Source organism: Mustela nigripes, chromosome 1 (genome assembly GCF_022355385.1).
Source record: "Mustela nigripes isolate SB6536 chromosome 1, MUSNIG.SB6536, whole genome shotgun sequence".
Classification (NCBI taxonomy): Eukaryota; Metazoa; Chordata; class Mammalia; order Carnivora; family Mustelidae; genus Mustela; species Mustela nigripes.
The window spans coordinates 123,023,520-123,046,006 of record NC_081557.1 but is presented as its reverse complement, the minus strand read 5'-3'; the positions used below and the strand labels follow the sequence as shown (position 1 = coordinate 123,046,006).

At 36.6% G+C, this 22,487-nt stretch overlaps 1 protein-coding gene across 2 annotated transcripts in view; it reads right to left on the bottom strand.

Moving 5' to 3' along the window:
* The window catches only part of SMARCA5 (SWI/SNF related, matrix associated, actin dependent regulator of chromatin, subfamily a, member 5), a 40,673-nt gene extending 24,750 nt beyond the window's left edge, over positions 1–15,923 (bottom strand). Inside the window, exons 1-6 of one of the 2 annotated variants that reach the window (XM_059373088.1) lie at positions 15,832–15,923; positions 15,432–15,697; positions 11,863–11,937; positions 6,872–7,038; positions 2,206–2,306; positions 403–503 (exon numbers count right to left, since the gene is read on the bottom strand). In XM_059373088.1, the coding sequence (XP_059229071.1) occupies positions 403–503; positions 2,206–2,306; positions 6,872–7,038; positions 11,863–11,937; positions 15,432–15,608 (621 nt within the window). In that variant the 5' untranslated portion in view covers positions 15,609–15,697; positions 15,832–15,923. The other variant, XM_059373079.1, reaches the window with a different exon arrangement.
* Between the last annotated feature and the right edge of the window lie 6,564 nt (positions 15,924–22,487).

Genomic DNA, 22,487 nt, shown 5'->3' with positions numbered 1-22,487 from the left:
AGTATTTTAGCACTTAGCTATATCGAAATTTGGAACACTGACTACATATCTACTCAATACTAAACAAAGATAAGTATTTTGAGACAGAACTATAATCACTAATGAATAAATTAACCTCCCCTTTTATAAAAATGAAGGGAAATGGCCAAAACAGTGCACTTTAAGAGTCTACCAAAAGTATGTTTCTCAAAATGTAATTACTTTTAAATTTATCACACTTTCATAAATAATAATTCCTCACAACTGAAGTACAGATTCTGCTTCTGTAACTAAACCAGGTTTGACAGAGGATTATTTTGCTAACAGTTCTAGATTATAATCATATCTTAACTTTTATAAATTTCATGGTACAAAATACTTTAAACTACAAAATATGGCCTTCTAAAAAACTAACAAACATACCATTTCATCTGCAAGGATACCATTGATGCCATTCTCATATAAAGAAATGAGCCAATTTAATCCTCGGACCTGATAATCTCTCAGTTTACCCCATTTAACATCTAAGAATAAAAGAAAAAACACAATGCACATTTTAAAGACATAAGAAATACAGAAAGGCAGTCCCCCCTTCGTTTGATAATTGGAGTTTTAACTTGGACCTACACAGGTTTACTCTGACTTTTCTGTCTTCAATTTCCAAGTCATTAAAGGCAACTGCTGTGATCTGGAGCAGGCAAGGAGTGAACGGATAGGGACAATAACCAAGTGGAGGGGCAGGGGAAACCCACAATTATAAAGCATCAGACTACCCACCCCAATCATTCAGTTCCTATGTTACCCATACACTGGTCCTAGAGACTCACCTTTTATATCTTTTTAATGTTATCACAAGTTTCTTTTTAAGACTGTAATTTACTGAGCGAGAGAATGAGAGCAGGAGCAGGGCAGAGGGAGAGGGAGTAGACTCGCCACTGAGCAGAGAGCCCAACATGGGGCTTCATTCCAGGACCCTGGGAGAATGACCTGAATCAAAAGCAAACGCTTAACTGGCTGAGCCACCCAGCACCCCACAAGTGGTTCTAAACCAAGTGTTTCCACCTTCCATGATAATCCAAACAGACATTCTCTGGGAATTTAGTCTTCCTCCTAACAAAGGGGAAATAAGACAGGATATATGGAAACTGTTTTTCCAATACCTTCTCTAAGGTACTAAGAATTTGGAAGAACTAGAACTTACTTACTTTTCTAAGTTCAACAGGTCCTGTAAAGAGAAACAGTATCTCTTTTGGGGTTTACTACACACTTCCCACCTCAGAATAATTACTAAGTATATACATCACAATCACAAGATTTTTTTAACATGCACGCCTGTACCCCATCACCTTTCAAAAAACACTGCTTTAAAATGAAAAGGTAACCAATACTGGGAAAACTAGTTACAATGTAGGAATGTGAGAAAGAGGTAATACAAACAATTCAAACTTCCTTCCTCCCTTGTACCATATACCTGGCTTTAGTCTCTAACTTCATGAAGGAAATGGAAACTGGTAACTAAAAAACATCTGAAGATAAATACTTTAAACAGGTTGCTGAATTTCTAACCAAGATACTGTCTTGCCTGAAGTTCAACTTGTTAAAGAGTTAAAGTTACAGTTAATTTAAAAAGTCAAAACTGTATGTCCTATATTGACCTTTCTAAATTTCTGTTGTTCACAACCACTTCGATCACACAAATCAATTACCAAGTAAGAAAGAGGAAGATCAGGAAAAAAATGCTAGGCTGCAGTAAAGACAAATGTGCCGCCAGACTATCAAGATTATACAGAAATAAAATTCAAAAACCTGGTTACCCAAGTTTTCCTTTGGAAAACCATTAATAACAAATATTTCAGAAAAAAATTTAAAACAAACTAATACAAAATCTTGACATCAGTTAACAGAAGTCTTCATGAAGTGCTTTTTTTAAACATTACATTTTTTTAATCAGGGGCAAATATAAAGCAGAAACTATTACTAGTTTTACTTATACATTCAGGCAACAATAAAAACACAAGGCATGTTATGCCCCTTTGAAATACAGTACCGCTAGCATACAAATATACTACCATTTCCATAAAAAAAAATCTGGTTCACAATCAATAAATTTCAAAAGATTACTAAAAATTCCCTTTATAAATTACAGCCAGGACAAATAAAACTTTAACCAAAAGAAGTCTCAAAAGCGGAATTTTAAAAAATCAAATAAATATGTATACAACATACATGATGGAGAATCTTCAAATCGAGTGCAAACATTGGTTGCTTTAGAGCTTTCTGTTAATAGTTCTTCATCTTCCTCTTGCTCTGTTCTACGATGTCGGTAGCTGTCAAGTTCAAAATGAAATCAATTGATTAGCACTTTAAACTTTAACTATAGTTACTATTTCAACAAAATAGTTAAGTGGCTGACCAAGATTCCACAGTAATTTTTTTTTTTAATGTATTTATTTGACAGAGAGAGAGATCACAAGTAGGCAGAGAGGCAGGCAGAGAGAGAGAGAAGGAAGCAGGCTCCCCTCCGAGCAGAGAGCCCGACATAGGACTCGATCCCAGGATCCCAAGATCATGACCCGAGCTGAAGGCAGAGGCTTAAACCACTGAGCCACCCAGGCGCCCCATCCACAGTAATTTTTAAGAGGCATTTAAATTAAGGCTAGAAAAGTGGAACAGTACAAATTATTAATAAACTTAAACCTGAAACATTTTACATGGCTAAGATATATATACTATTGTTAAAACAGAGTAACACCTGAAGTAATGGAATAATCTCATTTCAAGGAACTACAGTTAGAAAAATCTCATAATCTCTAATTTAAAGTTATCTTTTTAAGTATTTCTGCCAGAAAATAGCTCCAGAAATCACATTTTAAAAACCGAAACTTTTTTTTATTTGAGAACGAGTGAGTGCAGAGTGTAGAGGCAAAGGGAGAGAGAAGAAAAAAAGCAGACTCCACACTGAGCTCAGAATCCAATGCAGGGCTCCATCTAAAAACCCTGAGATCACACCTGAACTGAATGAAACCTAGGAACAGGACACTCAACCCACTGCGCCACCTAGGCAACTCTTAAGAACTACAACTTTAAGAAGGATGAGACTGTGCCACTGGAGACAACATGGATGTACCTAGAGGGTATTATGCTAAGTGAAATAAGTCAGAATGAGAATGACAAATATATGACTTCACTCATATATGAAATGTAAAATAAAAAAGGAATTAACAAAAAGCAAAATCAGAACTATAAACACAGAAAGCTGATGGCTACCCAGGGGAAGACAGGTGGCCGGGGCGGGGGGGGGGGGGCAGGGGGGGCACTGAGCAAATGGGGAGAGGTACAACCTTCCAGTTATGGAATGGGTAAGTCACAGGAATAAAAAGCAGAACACAGGAATACAATCAATAATGTTGTAATAGCAATGTAATAGAACAGATGGTAGCTACACTTGTGAATGAACATAGCAGAATGTATAAACTTGTAAAATCACACTAAGCTGTACACCTAAAACTAATGTAACACTTCACGTCAACTATACTCAAAAATTAAAAAAAAAAAAAAAACTTTCACTATGATAAACGAATAGCATTATGTATAGAGCTGTGGAATCACTGTTGTACCCCTGAAACTAATGTAACATTGAGTGTCAACCATGCTTCTATTAAGAATATACTGTGTTTTAAAATGAGTAAAAACTACAACTTTCACCAAAAGATGCAAAACATGCAAAATACTTAGTGCTCAAGCAATGACTCTTTTTTGTTTGTTTGTTTTGTTTCTAAGATTTTATTTGAGAGAGAGAGCATGAGCGGGGAAGAGAAGAAAGCAGGCTTCCCACAAGCAGAGAGCCCAATGTGGGGCTCCATCCCAGGACCCTGGGATCATGACCTGAGCCGAAAGTAGATGCTTAACTGAGCCATCCAGGCGCCCCAAGAAATCCATTTACAAGCATCCTCAGATGTAGTTACCACAGACTTCCTAGGGCAGAATTTATTCCTTCAGGGAGTTTAGGCAGAAAATCTTAAGGGGCAGAAAATCCACTCAAGTCAGCTTACAGTTATGTAAGAGGAAATGTATTGGTTCATGTTACTGGAAAGTCTAGGAATTCATAGCTTCAGGCATGGCTAGATCCAGGTGCTTAAACATCCTGCCCAACTCCCCTACCTCAGATGTCCTCTGAACTGCTCTTCCTACAGAATGGCAGGACTGTCATCTTCAAGCAATGACTTAAGCTAGAGATTTATCAGAATTACTCAAAGCTTTTTGGAAATGCTCAGATTCTTGATCCCAAGAGAGTTGGGACATTCCCCCTTAAAAGCTAATTTTCTACAGTTCTAATATTGCCAAACTTCTTAATCTCTAATGGCCTCAGGTTAGTAAAAAGTACTTACTCTCTAATTCTGAAGCTTCCAATTTTGTTTCTTCATTACTTTCAACAAATATTTTCATTTAAATTAGAAAAGACTACATTTAATTTATAGCTTGATTTCTACCAAAACTACATGATTGATGGAAGAGGATAATCAGTCTTCTCAAAAAAAGCATTCCTCAAAAACTCAGACCAAGACAGTAAATAAATGCAAGAATATTCTTGCCTCTTTTATATGCTTCAAATTAGAATGTCTTAGTATGTTATTTCTCATACTTCTCTACATTCTAACCATATGAAACTTAGTATAAAGATGACCCTCAATTCTAATTTATTTTCCCCAAACTAGGAAAGAACTTTTACTTTTTTAAAAAATAAAATCTCACAGTCTATTATCAAGATGGTATTATTATGGTTATAAAACTGAAGATAAAGGCTGGAGTGAGCTTATTGTTTCAAATTGAGGGTTCACTCACTGAAAGAAGGAACAGAAAAACATATTGTTCTTATACTCAAGGACAGTACCATCACCCTAATTACTCTGCATAAGCTAACTTTCCTCTTCAGATGGCTTCAAGGATAGAGAAAAAAATCTGTTAACCAATTAACACCAGTAAGAACAAGCTGAACAATTTATTATTTACTATAGAATACCTTTATCTTACATAATCTTAAAGCTGTTTCTCTTCATGGAATCCTATTAACCACCTGTATCATAAAAACATCCACTACAGTACTTGGCATTTCTAGAACAGGAGACCAGATGCCATTTAAATAGCTGCAAGGGGTGCCCGGTGGCTCAGCTGACTCAATTTTGGTTCAGGCCATGACCTCGGGGTCTTGAGATAAAGCCTTGCATCCAGCTCCCTACTGGGCATGGAACCTGACTGAGATTCTCTCTCTCCCTCCCTCTGCTTCCACTCTCTCTCAAAAAAGTTTTTTAAATTTTTAAGTAAAAAATAAAAATACAAATAAATAGCGCCAAACTTCTCAAGTCTGAACTATTTAAATACATCTGAAGTGCAAATGTCCCTTTTAGGAATTCTCTAAGTACTAAAACAAAAGCACTCTGGGTATACACAATGGATAAGGCATAAAATATATGAAATACTCCATATAAGATTAAGGTATTATGGGACGCCTGAGTAGCTCAGTCAGTTAAGTGTCTGCCTTCAGCTCCGGTCAGGATCCCAGGGTCCTGTGATAGAGTCCACATGGGGCTCCATCCTCAGCAGGGAGTCTGCTTCTCCCTCTGCCTGACGCTCCCCATTTGTGCTCTGACAAGTAAATAAAATCTTAAAAAAAAAAAAACGATAAAGGTATGCTCATGCTTTCTGATGAAAATCCCTTCAAGGTACAGCTCATGCTTCTGTGTTTCCATAAACTGTACAGTAAATTTAACGTTGTTGAGAGCAGTTTGTAATAACCTCTTTTAGATAATTTAGTGGATTTAATTACTGATTATTTTCCATTTTTCGCTTTGGGAATTACATGGTCATTCCAAGGAATTGAAATTACACTACAGCTATTAATATCAAATCTTTCAGTTATAACTAAACATCTTAATTACCCAATCAGCACAAAAATTCCAAGAAACTATTTATGAACTGAACATGAAAGAGTTATTATACATGTTTTAAACAACCATCTAAGGGCAGCATACAACTTGACACTTCAATTTGTAGAAGGACAATTAAGTAATAAAAATTTTAGGGAAGCCTGGGTGCCTCAGTTGTTAAGCAGCTGCCTTCAGCTCAGGTCATGATCCCAGGGTCCTGGGATCACACCCCACTTCGGACTCCCTGCTCGGCTGGAAGCCTGCTTCTCCTTCTCCCCCTCCCCTCCTTGTGTTCCTTCCCTCACTGTGTCTCTCTGTGTCAAAGAAACAAAATCTTTTAAAAAAATTTTAAACAAAATGCCATGGTATAAATCATTACAACATTCCATACCCAAGCAGACTTCAGATAAAAGCAATCCCCTTGATGCCTGTATGTGGTTTATGCCTACAGAATACCCCAAATCAGACCTAAAGTCAAGCTTGGATTATTCTGATTACTTCTGTGTGATTTTAAATAGGCTGCTTCACCTCTACATTTGTTCCCTCTCCAAGGAATAGATAACACCTGAATTCATAAACAGGATAATGCCATAAACTAAAGCATTACACATTATTCTTATTTATACACGTATGGCTACATCCTGTTAAGCCAACTGGGGCCAAGTAAGTAACACCCCTAAAACGATTTTTTTTTAAAGATTTTATTTATTTATTTGACAGACAGAGGTCACAAGTAGGCAGAAGCAGGCAGAGAGAGAAGGGAAGCAGGTTCCCTGCTGAGCAGAGAGCCCGACACGGGGCCCAATCCTAGGCACTGAGATCATGACCTGAGCCGAAGGCAGAGGCTTTAACCCACTGAGCCACCCAGGCGCCCCTAAAATGATTTTTTTTAATGAAGTGATTTTATGCCTCTAATGAAGTTTATCAAAAATAAATATTTCAACTATGAAATATAAACTATTACTCACTCGCCAACCGATAACAAGTTTTGTTTTTCATCCTTTTTTATTCGTGGGCGCCCTGGTTTCATCTTCAAAGGTGAGGTTGGAGTCTTCTGAGCAGCAGGCTGGATGAAATGTGCAAACAGCTCTGTCTGCTTTAATAAATATTCAAATCTATTTGCTCGGTCAGTTTGCTGCAAAATAAGTTTTAAGACATGTTTTATCAGAATATTAATATAACATCAGAAATCAAAGTTTCAACATGCCTCTATACAATGAACTCAGCAATAAAAAGGAACAAATTACTGAGACATGCAACAACACAGTTGAGTTGCAATAGCATTATACAAAAACAACAACACAGCATCATACTAAGTTAAAGAAGCCAGAGAAAAACTACATACTATGATTCCACTTACACAAAATTATAGCTAGTGATAGAAAGCAGATCTGAAGTGTCAATGGGATAAAAACAAGAGCAAACTTTTTAGGGAATAACAGAACTGTCCTACATCATGACTGTAAGGTGGCTGACGGCATGATCTGCCAAAACTCAGATTTAAAGTTGAAACTGTCATATGTCAATTATACATTAATATAGTGGGCCATAAAATATCATAAATTAAAACATTGTTCAATACAAGTGAAGTTATTCAGAAATGGAGAAATTGCACTGATCATTTATCAGTTCAGCTGTGCCAAATATTAAAAAGGTACCAAGTTAAAAAAACATTTATTAAGGGGTACCTGGATGGCTCAGTGGTACAGCACATGACTCTCAATCTCAAAGCTGAGGAGTTCAAGATCCACATCAGGCACTGGGATTACTTTAAAAAAAAAAGGGTCGGGGGGGCATCTGGGTGGCTCAGTTGGTTAAGCAACTGCCTTCGGCTCAGGTCATGATCTCAGGGTCCTGGGAATGAGCCCCACATCAGAGTCTGCTTCTAACTCTCCCTCCCCTCGTGCTTTCTCTAATAATAAAATCTTTTAAAAAATCTATTAAGTTCATGAAATATTCATTAACCCAATGCAGTTAATACCATTCCTTCCTTTCACGTCTAATCTGCCACTTTGAAATGTTCCCTATTATCACACTAAAAGAATGGAATATGAATCAAAAAAAAAAACTTAAGATCCTTGAAATCAGCATGCTTCTCCATAATAATTTCCTGAAGACATGCTTCAGTTTTTTGTTTTTGAAAATTACAAACTTTTTTAAAGTACTAAGATTACCTACGTGTATTTTGCAGTATTTCGTTTCTTAATGCATATATAATAAAAAAGCCAAGAACATACAACTATAAAATATTGGGGCTGAAAAAGTCTATTCAATTATTATAATTATGTTTGGAATCAAAATAAGTAAGCTCTAGAAATTAACTCAAACAGGTCAGAGCTAGACATTTTAAGGCAAAACCTATTCTGCAGTATCAAAAGTCACTAAGTATTCTGCACTTCTTTCAAAGGTTTCAATAAATATCTTCTTAAAAAGCTGTTGTAATTCAACAACTACTTTTTTGTACCTACCAGAAAGGCACATTTTTTCTATTATAGTCCAATATCAAAAAAATAAACCTTAGCGATTATTTGAGATTGTGTCAAAGATGATAAATGCTCAGAAGATAAAGCAGGGTAAAAGGAACTAGAATGGCACTAAAATTTTAATAGGGATGACCAAGAAAATCCCAAGACATGATGTTTCAACAGAGAAGGGGTGCCCCCCGGCCCCCATTGATAGATCTTATCACATGTCTCTAATTTTCAAAAACCTTTAATGGCTCTTGATGTTCTAGGATTTTCAAACTGCGCTTCATGACCCATCAGAACAAAATATCCAAGACCTTCTACATGATCAAGTTTTGAACTACTGCCTTAAGGAATTATGTATAATTTCACCACAGTTCCACACAACTGTCAATGATTTCAAAATTCTCATCAATGGTTCATCCAAGTGGTAGTGGGATTATAAACTAGTTGCAAAGAACCAAGGAATTCAGAACATTTAAAGAATAAGCTTTCAGCAGAATTGTGGCAAAGGTTGAAGGAAAAACAGGCAAATACCTGGTTTAGAATAAGAATATTAAAATAAAAATGATCTGAGATCTTAAAGAGAAAGGAGAAAACTAACAGATCCTTAAAAAGTAGAAACAGAATAAGATTACGAACCTGAAGGACATAAATCATAAAATCAAATGAAAGATTAAAATCAACAGCTTAAAACCAGCTTCCTTCTCTGAGACAAGAGAAAATGACACAGACCAGGTATAGGCCATACATATTCGGAAATAAGAAATAAACTGAAGATAGGCCTATAATTAGTTGTGGAAGAAGCCTGAAAATAAGGGTGGTAGAAATGGAATAACAGGTTTATCCAGAGCAGTAACATTTTTAGATAGCTAAATGGATTGTTGCAAAATAAATACTGAAAGCATAAAAGAGTATAAAAACCATAAATTTATTCTGGTACCTATCAGCACTATTATTTAGTTTTCTCAAGTAGTACTCAGCATCCTTGGTTTAAGAATGAAGAGTGGATACTGAGACTTACCTATGGTTTGAAACTAGCAGATGATAAGGGAACTTGCTTAAAAGAAATTAAGATCATGACTGGTGAAAAAGTGAAAAGATCATAACTAGGAAACTGAAAAACTTGGAAGAGATATATGAAGAGATTTGGAAGAGGCCAGATCATTAAAAAGGAAACAAATATAGAAGCCAACAAAATAAGCCATCCAATTAAAGAATACTGAATAGGGCAGTGGAGGGAAGGAAGTATTTATGAGGTTGAACTTGCAAGACTACTAATATTATGAAGTACTATCATGGACAGCTTGGATATATATTAACATTGACTGAGATAACACTAAGTACATATGTGAAGTAGAGAAAATAAATTCAATTTTGGATATTCCTAAGAAATACCAAAAGGACTTAAATGTCCAACAAACAAATGTTAATAATTTAATGGCTGGAAGCATCTGGGCTAGAGATAAATACTGAGAAGGCTTCAGTTTAAAGAAAACCAATGACAGAGTCACCTGGCTGATTCAGCCAGTGGAGCATGCGACTCTTGATCTTGGGGTTGAATCTGAGCCCCATGTTACTTAAAAATAAAATCTTAAAGGGGCGCCTGGGTGGCTCAGTGGGTTAAGCCTCTGCCTTCAGCTCAGGTCAAGATCTCAGTGTCCTGGGATCAAGCACCACATCTGGGCTCTCTGCTCAGTGGGGAGCCTGCTTCCCTCTCTCTCTCTCTGCCTCCCTCTCTGCCTACTTGTGATCTCTCTCTCTGTGTCAAATAAATAAATAAAATCTTTAAAAAAATAAATAAAATCTTAAAAAAAAAAAAAGGAAAAACAAAGCCAATGACAAGGATTGAACTGTCTGAGAAGAAATGTTTAGGATATGATGAAGGAGAACAAAAGAATAGTCAAGTAAATAAGGTACCATCATCAAGGAAAAAAAGCTCTCTCAAGGTAAGTGAAAATTCTGAGGAGTGGTCGACAATATTAGACACAAGTGAGATGAAGAATGAAAGTAAAATTAAGCTATAAATTGGAAATTAGATCCACTAATACAGTGTTAACAACAGAACATAAATTGTGAAGGGTATGAGGAAATTATGGGAAGGTGGAGCTGGGAAAATACATCTTTTTCTTAAGTAAGTCTGAGAGCAAACAAAAGATATAGGACAATTACAGATATACACATATATAAAATATAACAGAAATCCTATATAATGTCATTTAATGAAATCTTGCCATTTACAACATGGATGGGACCTAGAAAGTGTAATGCTAAGTGAAATAAATCCGTCAGAGAAAGACAAATACCCTATGATTTCACTTGTATGTGAATTTAAGAAACAAAACAAGAGAAAAAAACAGACTCTTAAATATACAGAACTGGTGGTTACCAGAGGGAGTGAAATAGGTGATAAGAACTAAGTAACGTACAGAATTAGTGGGTAACTGTATTGCACACCTGAAGCTAATATAACACTATACGGTAATTACACTGGAATTAAAATAAAAAATAAAAATAGTGACATTTATATTTTACATATTACTACGTTTATCAGGCACATTATGTATGCATATACATATCATATATTCAAAAATGCATATATTTTAGGATTTTGAAACTATGTAAGAGATTCAAAAATATCTACTGATCTTGAAGAGAAGATCAAAGGTTGAAGAAAAAGTTTCAAAAAATACTGGATAAAATATATTACATATCAGATATTGATCTAGATAAAGATACATAAAGACACTTTTTACTCTTAAAGAGCACACCAGTTATATTGCATAGTGCTATTATTTATTATTATTTAACATGTTAATTAACATGTTATTATTAACATGTTATTATTTAACATGTTATTCTAACTTTTTAATATTTCAGTAAAATTAAATATTTTAATGCACATAAAGCACTCACAAAAGGGCCTAGTACATAGTAAGCATTTGCTATTAGCCATTATGATTACAGAATCTGAATTTAAGTTTAAAGCTCTTTGTAGGTTATGGTTAAGTCATGCTAAAAAAAAGTTTCCTAAGGTATGAAATGTGAGCTGGGTCTTTGAGGATTTAAGTATAACATAACACGATCATGTGCTTTTTTCGAAAAGAACTCACCCATATTGTACAAAAGCTGAGGGCAAGGAGCATATATTACCGTCTTTGTACCCAGTGGAATAGAAGGACAGAGGCAGAATACAACTTGAATAACTACCTCTGTGGTCTTTTACTCTCCTCACTCCCCGACACTAAATCTTAAAATAGAGAGGAGGAACATATCCCACACATTTATATAATACTATTAGGTATGTTCATGTAATATTTCTCCATTTGCTTTATTTACACAGGCAAGTAACAAAAATTATAGTATCCCATGTTACACATATTTCCATTGGGGATATCTGTGACTCAACTATAAAAGTTAAATGCAGAAGTTTGGTCCATTCAATCACCTAAATAAAAGTTATTACAAACTCTATTTATATACCTAGAGCATACCATTTTTTCTTCATAGGTAGGATCTGGTTCTTGAATTTCTTTTTGCTTTCCAGGAGATGCGTCATCAAATACTTCCTGGTAGGAGGGAAAAATCATGGATTGTTCTTCAAAAATAGTTAAGACACCATTATTAAACTAGTTTCTGCTCAAACCACATTCTTGCTAGATACTTAAATGGCTATAATCTAATCTGACAAGAGTATTTTGATAAAACTAAATGCCACAATAACAACCTATTTAACCCAAATATATAAACTGCATGGCTTTGGCCAAGAGTAAAACACAAGACTATTATCACATCATCCTAGAATAGAATAACTTTCAACAAATCTGTTTCTTTTTCTATTCAATAAATATTATGAAACCAAATTAAACACTATATAATGTGAAGAAATCATGTTTCCTTTTAATCATAAAACTTCAGTATCTGCTGTGCTTCTACATAAATATACACCTAGAAATCACCATCATTAGTCAGCCTGATTTCCACCTTCTGGAACAATACAAAAAATTTATCATGCATCCTAAATCTCTTATTTCTTAACTACAAATTAGTAACAAATATCCTTTCTTGCAAAAATTTATTCACTCTGACATTCAAAATGCCACAAACAAAAACAGCAACAACTACTCCACTAATTTCTACTCATCTGTCAAAAAAACAACTAAAGAACAGTTGGTAAAAGTATAATTTTCATTTACAATGTACAAATCCGTGCTTGGGCAATATGTACTATTATAAAGTTATCTGTGATTTAAAAATTGGGGGACTGGATTTGGTACAGTACCAGAACTGAGAGGTCAAATTACCTAAATTCTAATCTAACTTCATTGCTAAGATCTTTAGGCACCTGTGTCACCTTCAAGCTCATCGCAAATCTCTGGCGTTCACAAATAAAAATGAAAAAGCCACCTACTAGCCTACTTCACAAAATGGTACCAGATATCATAAAAGGTCAAAATATGCCATAATAAACAACAGTAGTCATTATTTCTTTCATAGTTTAAAAAAAAAAAAAAAAGAGGGGGGATTTGGACTCCAGGACAGAGGTCCTATGATTATCTGGTATACAGTGTGCCTGTCTACTCTGTTGGCATATAGTCACCTATTAGTCTAATCAACAGTGAAAGACAAAAATTCAGGTTCCATCCACGTTTGCTAAAAAAATCATAATAAACAAAAAATGAAATTACTCCCTAATCAGTACCAAGCAAAAATGAAAATTTAACCAAACACATAGGAAAGCTGGCTAGTACCTCTGGGACGGTCCGCCCTGTCAGAAACAATTTGTGAATGCAGCTTTCATTTATTTTCTAATTTTCAAAATACCCAACTTAAATTCTACTTTCAAACAAGAAAATGAAAATTTAGCTGAACACATAGGAAAACTAACTAATATCTCTGGGAAGGTCTGTCCTGTCAGAAACAATTTGTGAATGCAAGCTTTCATTTATTTTCTAATTTTCAAAATATCTAACTCAAATTCAACTTTCAAACAAGAAAAATGCATTTAAGACTGCCAGATATATTACATATACACTCTTAAACCTAGTATTTATCAGTAAACCTCAATGATTTCCCAATTCAGTTACAAAAAAAGACAATGTACATTTACCTTAAAAAAAATTTTAGATCAACTATAACATGAAGAAAAAAACAATCGAAACTAAAACTGGTCAGTGAAGAAACTGATAAAAGATGAAACTATTCATGTTCCTATACCAAAAAGGTATAACTAAGTCATTCTTCAAGAAATAAAACTGTCAAACATCCTTCTTCTAAGTATGACACGGTAGAAATGTGGGAAATCGGTCAGTTTCAGAAACAGACCTGGGTCCTATCACAGATTCTACTTAACAAAAGACTCAATTTCTTCATCTGGCAAATAAATATGGCCTGGACTTCATTTGGTACTCGTTATTACATCAACATCCATACTTAAACTTTAATTCCATTTATATTTAAAAATAGCAACTGAAAGCCAGCTTAGGCTTTACTCTTTGATATTTAAATAACATCTCTACTGAGACAGTGGTTATTATTCCAAAATTTGAATGACAGACCCTTTTAAGTAAGAAACTGATAAAAACCATGGACGGCATTTCGCAGAGAACCATCCATTTACGCACTGAAAGTGCCAAAGATTTTCAAACCCCCTTACACCAGGGAGCACGAATCTAAGTTAAACAGCCCTGCTAATCGAAAAGAACCATTTAAAACCTTAAGAAAAATAGGCAACACTAAAGAAGAATGTGAAACAAAAATCAGTACTGTTAAGTGTAACAGTACAGAATACCAATGTCCTATTGCACTAAAACCTACCATCACCAAAAAATTCTCTTATAAACTATTAGCATAATGTTAGGTCACGCTAGGTTAGACCTCTGGTGCCCAAGTAAAACTCTGGTGCGACAAACGCTTCAATGTTAAACTGCACTTCCATTTACTTATTGTGTTATTTCTGCATCAAGGATCCTTTTTTAGAGCAGTATTACCTTCACCCCTTCCAGCTAAGGATGGAAAAATCCCAGAAGTCTTTGGGCTGCGACTATAAAATATCTCAAAACAGATCGAAGGCCAAGAATAAAATTTGGAAGGAGCAAGCAATCACTTTGTTCCCAGACCTCGCAAAGTCTTGGAGCACACCCAAGAGACCCGCCTGGCAGCTCCCCAAACTTTCCACCCCCGCATCACTGTCACCATCCTCTGGCCAACCCCAGCCCTTGAAGGCAGGCTCGGCAAGCGAGCAGTACCAATTTTCAAAAAAAAAAAAAGGCCAAGGCCCAAAAAGAGGAATTGCGCTAGACTGAAAGTCAACCGCCCCAGACTCACTAATTCATCCATCCCCCTACCCAAATTAGATGGGGGCCCAAGACAAGACAGCTGCTGCTGCGTTGGTCGCTTTCCTCCCTAAGGAACAGTGCCTGGGAGGAGCCTCCTCTCCCTTCACAGGAGCAGCTGCGCCCCGCTTATCCCCACTGCGCATTCGGCCATCCAGCTCTAGCCATTGTTTCTGCCCAGAACAGATACCGCCCCCGCAAGGACCTGGATGAAGAAAAGGAGGCCTGAGTCCTCCGACGCGCAGCTTTTAAACGCCCTCCCCACCCCGCGCATCCTTCCCTCCCCACTAAGAGGCATCTCCTTCTCCCTTCCCGCAAGTTTAGTGGAAACTAAAAGCTAGAATCAGAGACGGGTGAGGGAATTATGGGAGTCTACCAGACACACACACACACACACACACACACACACACACACAAAAACCGGGCCGGTCCCGCTCGGCCTCAGTAATCAATAACATCTGTTTAATAATAGCGCTGGAAGATTTGGCAAGAGTCGCCGAAGAGACAAATAATGTAAATGTGAAGTGCCAGAAATCCATGGGAGTCGGCGTGGGTAGGGATCAGCACAAGGGCGCAGGAGTGAATCATTCCGGATCCTAAGGGTCTGAGGCCGAGTTTGGATGCTGGAGGGTAGAGTACGGCTCCGCGTCTGAGCACTAAAATCCCGGCGAGGGAACCAGCTCCTCCTCCCCACTGCGCCCTCTGCCCGCGCCATAAGCCACCCTCACCTCCATCTCGGAGTCCGCGGGGCCGGAGCCAGCCGCAGAGGAAGCCGCCTGGGCCGCGACGCCCTCCGGGCCGCCTTTGTTGCTGCTGTTGCTCACGCTGCTGGCGGCCGAGGCTGCGGGCTTGGAAGGCGCGCTCTCGGGAGGCGGGGGTGGCGGAGGCTCGGCCGCGGACGACATGATGTTCCGTCTGCGTCACCCGCTGCTGCCTGAGGCCCGGCTCGGCAGAGACGAAGAGGCCTAGGCCTCGGTAGTTACGTCGCCACGAGCTGACGGAGGGCGAGAGGACCACCCGAATGCCCCCCTGCGCTGCTGCTCCGCTACGAGCCTAAGCCGGGCCCAGCAGCCTCCCCCTTTCGCCCGCCTCCTCTTCCGCCGGGCTCGGGATTCGAGCGGCGCTTACCTCACGGCGGGAATCACGTCGACGAGGGTGGGCGGGGCCACCTGGGTCACTGAGGTCAGGGAAGGCGGGTTGATTTACGGGAGGGCGGAGAGATGGAGTTAGGAGAAAGGAAAGCGAAAGAGAGACCGACGCCGGGAACCAGCTTCGCCGCCTCCTTTTCTTCCTCTGGGAGAAATCACCTATCTCGCCAGCATCCAGGACAACCACCTACGCCACCGACTTTCAACCCTCGCGAGATTAATAGTTGGCTAATTGACTGGGTTCTGGTGCGCTTGCGCGTTCTCCTCGCCTCGCCCTTGGCCACGCCCCCCGAGCCCCCAGCGGGCTCTGGGGCGAGGAATGGGCGGGGCCTGCGGGGAGTGCTTGGGGACGTAGGTTTGCGCGTCCCCTCTCAGGCGTGACGCGACCGCGGTTCCTAACGGCTGTGGTTGTTGGTCCTGTCTTCTGGGCGCGGAGGGGGTCGGTGGCATCACCTGGAAACTCGCCCAAGTTTTGCGCCGTCTACTGAAATATGGAGGCCTCTGCTGACCTTAGCACTTTACCGCCTCCGCTTACAGGGGTGATGCCGTTAAGCTTTGACGTTGTGATTAGCCCAAGTGACGTCTTATTTTGGTCGTCTCAGGACAAGTTTCCGTTAGTGTGATTTTTTTTTTCTTTCGTCTTCCCATGTTAGCTGTATTAGTCGTTTCTAAATTTTCCTACTTCGATACAAAGCTAGACTGTATTTCTTCCAGATATATACACTAATAGTAAGCAAACTGCACCCGGCCATGGGAGTGAGAAACACGAGTAATCAAGGAAGAGACACGGTGGGCTGTATCTTTTCTCAACCACCAAATATTAAATAAAAAGTACTTTTCTCCGTAAGATATGTGGCAAGCAATCACTGTCCTGTACATTGCCTTGGACTTTCTTCAACGCAGCCTAAGGGTCACGCGCATCCGTTTACTGTAGAATTTAAGCATATTGTTTTCTATTTGATAACAAATCTGAATATTACAGTAAGTTGTTATCTGCACTGCACAAGCTCTTACTCATCTTTGCATCCAATGTCAGGTATTCTATCAATGTTTATTCTGTAAAGGAGACACACTTTTCAAGAGCTAAGGTTTGAGCTAACTGGTTAATTACCTGCAATGACATTCAACATAATCTTCACATGTAACTCGAAAAGCTACCAATGGGCTGAAGCCAACATCGAACTGTGATTTTAAAATTATTATACAGCCACAAAATGAACTATTATTAACCCTTTAACAACCATTAATTTAGAAGAATGTTTATTACATAGTGTTAATTGAAAAAAAAAATGTAACAGCTCAAAAATATACATAAAATTTGGAATGATATTGGGGTGCCTGGTAGCTCAGTCGGTTAAGCGACTGCCTTCTGCTCAATCCTGGGATCAAGTCCCGATTCCTCTTTCTCTGCCTGTCACTCTGCGTGCTTGTGCTCTCTATCTCTCTGTCAAATAAATAAATAAAATCTTAAAAATCTTAAGAAAAAAATTGGAAGGATTCATAAAAATATTGAAACTCTTGCTAGTGTTTGTTTCCTAATTCTTTTTGTCTGTATTTTTAATTTTTCTAAAATGAATTTGTATATTATTATTTGATAAAACTTATTTTTAATAATAAAAATATTCTTTTATGTAAAAAATGTTTGGGTGGAAGGGTAAAAGGTAGTGTCTAGAGTGGTGTCTGACACATAGACAATCCAATAGTTATTTGATAAAAATTTATTTAATATTGACATTGTTAAATAGAATATAACATTTATTTAATATTCAGAATAATTCACTGCTTTATAGTGATGGGTCCTGGCTTGGAAACCCTAAAAATATATGTAAGTATATAAATGGAAAGGTCTTAAGTCTGAGAACTGTTTAAGGAAAGCAATAAATAGCAAAAGAAGCAAGAAATAAAATTGTCTGTAAAATAGTAATTGCCTTAACATGTGCGTTTATACTGTGAGTGTCTCATATGAGCATATGAAACCTGTATGAGAATCTTAAAAATTGTAGAGGGAAGATACTTAGAAGAAAGGAGGAAGAGAAACAATGTTTGAATCCTCCCATTGACATTAAGGATAGAAAAATTTTGAGCAGGTTCTAGAAACAGAAAGAGGAGAAACTACAGAAAACACAGGGTGCTTGGAAACTGAACTATAGGGATAGTAGCTAAGTTAGGCATATAAATACTTACGTGGTGGCCAGATCACAAAGACCTATTTTTCTTCAAAGACTAATAGGTTATAATAATAACTAGTTCTGGAATTGATAGTATAGTTAGGATTAGTGTAGTAGTAGGAGAGTAACCCAAGTTTCAGGCAAACAGATTCCAGGGCAGGCTCAAGAACTTCTTTGAAATCCATTTTCTTGTCTTTTTATTATCTCAATTTTATTTTGGGCTAATATTCTTACAATGACATCAAAAAAATCAAGGAGATAATGCATGTAGTGTGTTTAGTGTCTGACATGGAGTGAGCTCTGGTTTCAAGTATTAGGTATTCTAATCCTAAAGAATCATAAACCAGTTGGAGGAAGGATAATCAGTCCAGTTGGAGGAAGGATAATCTAATGTTGTTGTTGTTGTTTTAATAAGGAGGAAGGTAAGGAGAATCATGTCAAGAAAATGCTAGAAAAAAAATTCCTGTATTAACCATGTTCCCAGAAACAGAATGTTACAAAGTAAAAACATATTAGTATTCTATCTCAAATATGCAAATACATATTGTTTACACTTAAAATTTCCTGTTAGGTGTAGTGTGCCAGAACAGCATATGCTGTGCTAGAGAGTAGACAGAACAGACTTTGCCAGAGGTTGCCAGAGGACAAAAGATGCCCAAGAGCAAGAACTCATAGCATTTTGGCCTGTAATGATCAGAGAAGGGAGGTAATTAAGTTTATCAAGAACATAGGAGGAATGCTGAGTCTCTCTTCATCACATATTTATTTTATTTTGTGAAAGCCTAGGAAAATAGTCTGAAACTGCATGACAATAATACAAGAGTATAGAGTTCGTGAGTATCTGTGAATGGAGATTTCTAACAGTAGATACCAGTGATCACATCTTGTATGTGTCATTTTCAGAATTCTAGCAAATGACGTGGGTCATTTGCCATATAAGAGCATTGCAAGTAAACAAAATCATTAACCAAGCTCTTAATAAAAAAGAGGTTTAAAAATATTCCCCCTTATATTTGGTCACCAACTCAGATCAGCATGTGACTTTGTATCTATTGGGTGTTTATACATGTTTTTATGTAATCATTTAAAGTTGCCTTTTCTTTAATATATACAAGTCAAAAATTCAAATTCTCTGTGCCTTTCCTTCCCACTCCTGAAAAACATTTTCTTCTTTATTGAATTGGTTCTAGGTAAAATACTCCTAGGAACCCAAACATTATAATCCAAATTTAAATTTTAACTACCACCACTCCTGGAATACTTTCAAAAGAGTTAGCTATGGCCAAAGCTATGGTGAAGAAATTTGGGGTTCCTTTGCTTAAGAGATTGAAAGTAAGAAGATGGAAAAATATATGCCTCAAACATAATTCAAAAGAAAGCAGGGGTAGCTTTGTCATTATCAGGGAAAGTAGACTTCAGAGTAAAGAAAATTACAAAGAGAGCATGTCAATTTAACAAGAAATGTCGATCTACCAAGAACAACCACTTACTTGGTAAAGAACTTTGACAGTACTACAGCTAACATTACACTTAACGAGACAATGTTTTCCCTCTAAGATCAGAAATAGGCAAGAATTCTCACATCACGGATATTCAATATGGAGCTGGAAAGGAAAAATAAAAGTGTCCCTATTTGCAGGTAACATGATTATTTACATAGAAAATCCCAAGAAATCTACAAAAAACATCTTAATGCTTAATAAGTGAATTATGCAAGGTTTAAGATATAAAATAAACATTCAAAAATCAACTATTTCTATAAATTAGGAATGAACTTGTGGACTCAATGCAAATAGGCTTTTCAACAAATGGTTCTGGAGAAACATGTATAGGCAAAAAAACAAAAACAAACAAGAAAAACAAAAAACCTTGAAGGAGATTTTAAAATTTGTACAAAAACCAGCCTAAAATGGATAATCCAATGTAAAACAGAAAACTATTAAACTTTTAGGGAAAAAATAGGTGAAAAGGATATAGAATGTTAAGGATATAGAATGAAGCGTAGAGTTCCTGACCTTTGAAACCAAACCATGATCAGTGAAAGGAAAAACTGACCAACTGAATCACAAAATTAAAAATATCTGCTCTGGGGAGCCTGCTTCTCCATCTCTCTCTGCCTGCCTCTCTGCCTACTTGTGTTCTCCATCTGTCAAATTAATAAATAAAATCCTTTAAAAAAAATCTGCTCTTGTGAAAAACTGTGAAGAAGATGAGAAGACAGGCCACATAGTAGAAGAACGTATTTGCAAAACACATATCAGACAAAGGATGAGTATCTACAATATATAAAGAACTCTCAAAATTCAACAAGTAAAATGCAAAAGGTCTATTTAGAACACAAGGGAAAAAATGAAGAGACACTTCACAGAGATATACAGTTGGCAAATCAGCACGTGAGAAGATATTCAACATCATTGGGCACTAGAAAAATGTAAATTAAAACCATAGTGAGATATCACTTCACACCCAACAGAATGGCTAAAATAAAAAATAATGACAATGCCAAATGCTGGTGAGGATAGAGAGACACTGAATAAGACATCACTGGTGGAAATGTATTACAGAGTTTATAGATTAAAAAAAAACACTGAGAATGACTGTTTTCAAAAAAGACTACACTTTTCCTCAAAAAGCAAAAGCATGTGCACAATTTTATTTCTCTGAAACTATTGCTCCTAAGTGTAGTCTCAGTCATTTGTATTAATTGTAACTTTTAACCAAAGTAACTTTTATGTCACACAAAACTAGAGGGCAAGTAATTGTAAACTACATGTCATACACTGCCATTTTAGCAGACTAGCAAAACTCATCAATACACATAACACAGTGTTTTACAGCCGAACACATCCTTTATATGATTTCTCAAAATAGTGAAAATAAGCATGTTTATTAATAGGCCCACAGCGATAGCCTCTTTGTAGCATTTAAAATACAAAATAAAAAAATAAAATTATACTTAGTAATCAGTGTTGCAGCACCATATCATACTTAGAAAAGATTTCAACATCCAAAGAATATCTGGAAATTAATTTAATGTAAGTTCAAGGTCACCTAAAGAAATTATCTTCAAGCCAACATACTGTAAAATGTAACTACTATTGAAAATGAAACTGATTCAATGTGGGTAAACACAAATTAATATTTTTAATAATTTTAAACATTAACTGGAGGTAATATTAATTTATTTGATTAATAAACTAGTGTAAATTTAGGAAGAACATTCCCAACCAGAATAAGATATAAGCTTCCATTACACTTAACACTGATAAAACAGAGAAGACATAGCTAGTCTTATTAAACCAATAATATTGAACTAGTCTTGTATGCTAAAGATTCACTTAAATGTTCTGAATTTGTCTTCAAAAGTTACCTTTTAGTTTTGCTAAGAATATTTTTCTTTCCTTTTAGATTCTAGCACGTTGAAAGTATTAGTTCATTGTTTTCTGGGAATTTTAGGAATATTCAATCCAGGTTAGTGCTTACTTACCCTATCAGCCAGTCAGAACAGGATGCTTAAGAGTTTATAATCTAATCTGACAATAACATCCTGAGATGGGAAAGAGCATTACATACTCACACAATGAAAAGTAAAGATCTTTCTGAATTATAAATGTAAATAGAGAGCACTTACAGTTTCAATTCTAAAATTTCAGCCACAAGGAAAGCAAGAGTAAACACAACATAAAAGTAAGTCTCTGGTCCAGATATCAAAGAGCTATTTTTCCTACAGTAAATTCTTAATTGATTTGAGCTCAAAATAGATAAATGAACACTACAGATAAAATACACTTTTATAGGCAAAAATACAATAACAAAACTAATATTCTGTTGTCTTTCACCCAGAAGAGACTAGGTCTCTAGAAAACCCTAATTCTTTAAGAGAAATCATCACATGATCAGACCATAAAAACCAAATGGTCAGTCATTGCCGCCACCAATGGAAAATAGCTGATCGGTATAGAAGAACCAAAAACAAAGCACAAAATTAGTAGAGAGGAAAATTTAATATAGAAAAAAACAACATCACAAATTTGCTGCTTTGGATTCACCTCTAAGGGCCAAGAAAAGATATATGGGCTTCAACTACTCATGACATGCACTTCTCTAGTTCTATTCTGTTCCATTAGACATCTGGGTGGAAAACTTCTGAAACTGTTAAAAACATTTAAAAATAAATAAAATCATGAACTCTCATGGAAAAGAATTTATGTTAGATGCATGCTTTGTTTAACTCACCAGTGAACAAATTAATAAGGTGTTTGAACCAGTTCAAAGGAGAAGTCAAAAAAGCACAAATTTATATGGAGTAAAAGAATGTTGAAAGGAACGTGCAAATGGAGTTTCCACAGTAGGGAAGGGAAGTCCGTTTACTCTCTACTGAATAGGACAACATTTGCATTCCTATAGACAAGAATTATTTTGTACTTGTATCAGTTATTTGTAATTTAGAATTGCAAATCAGTATACC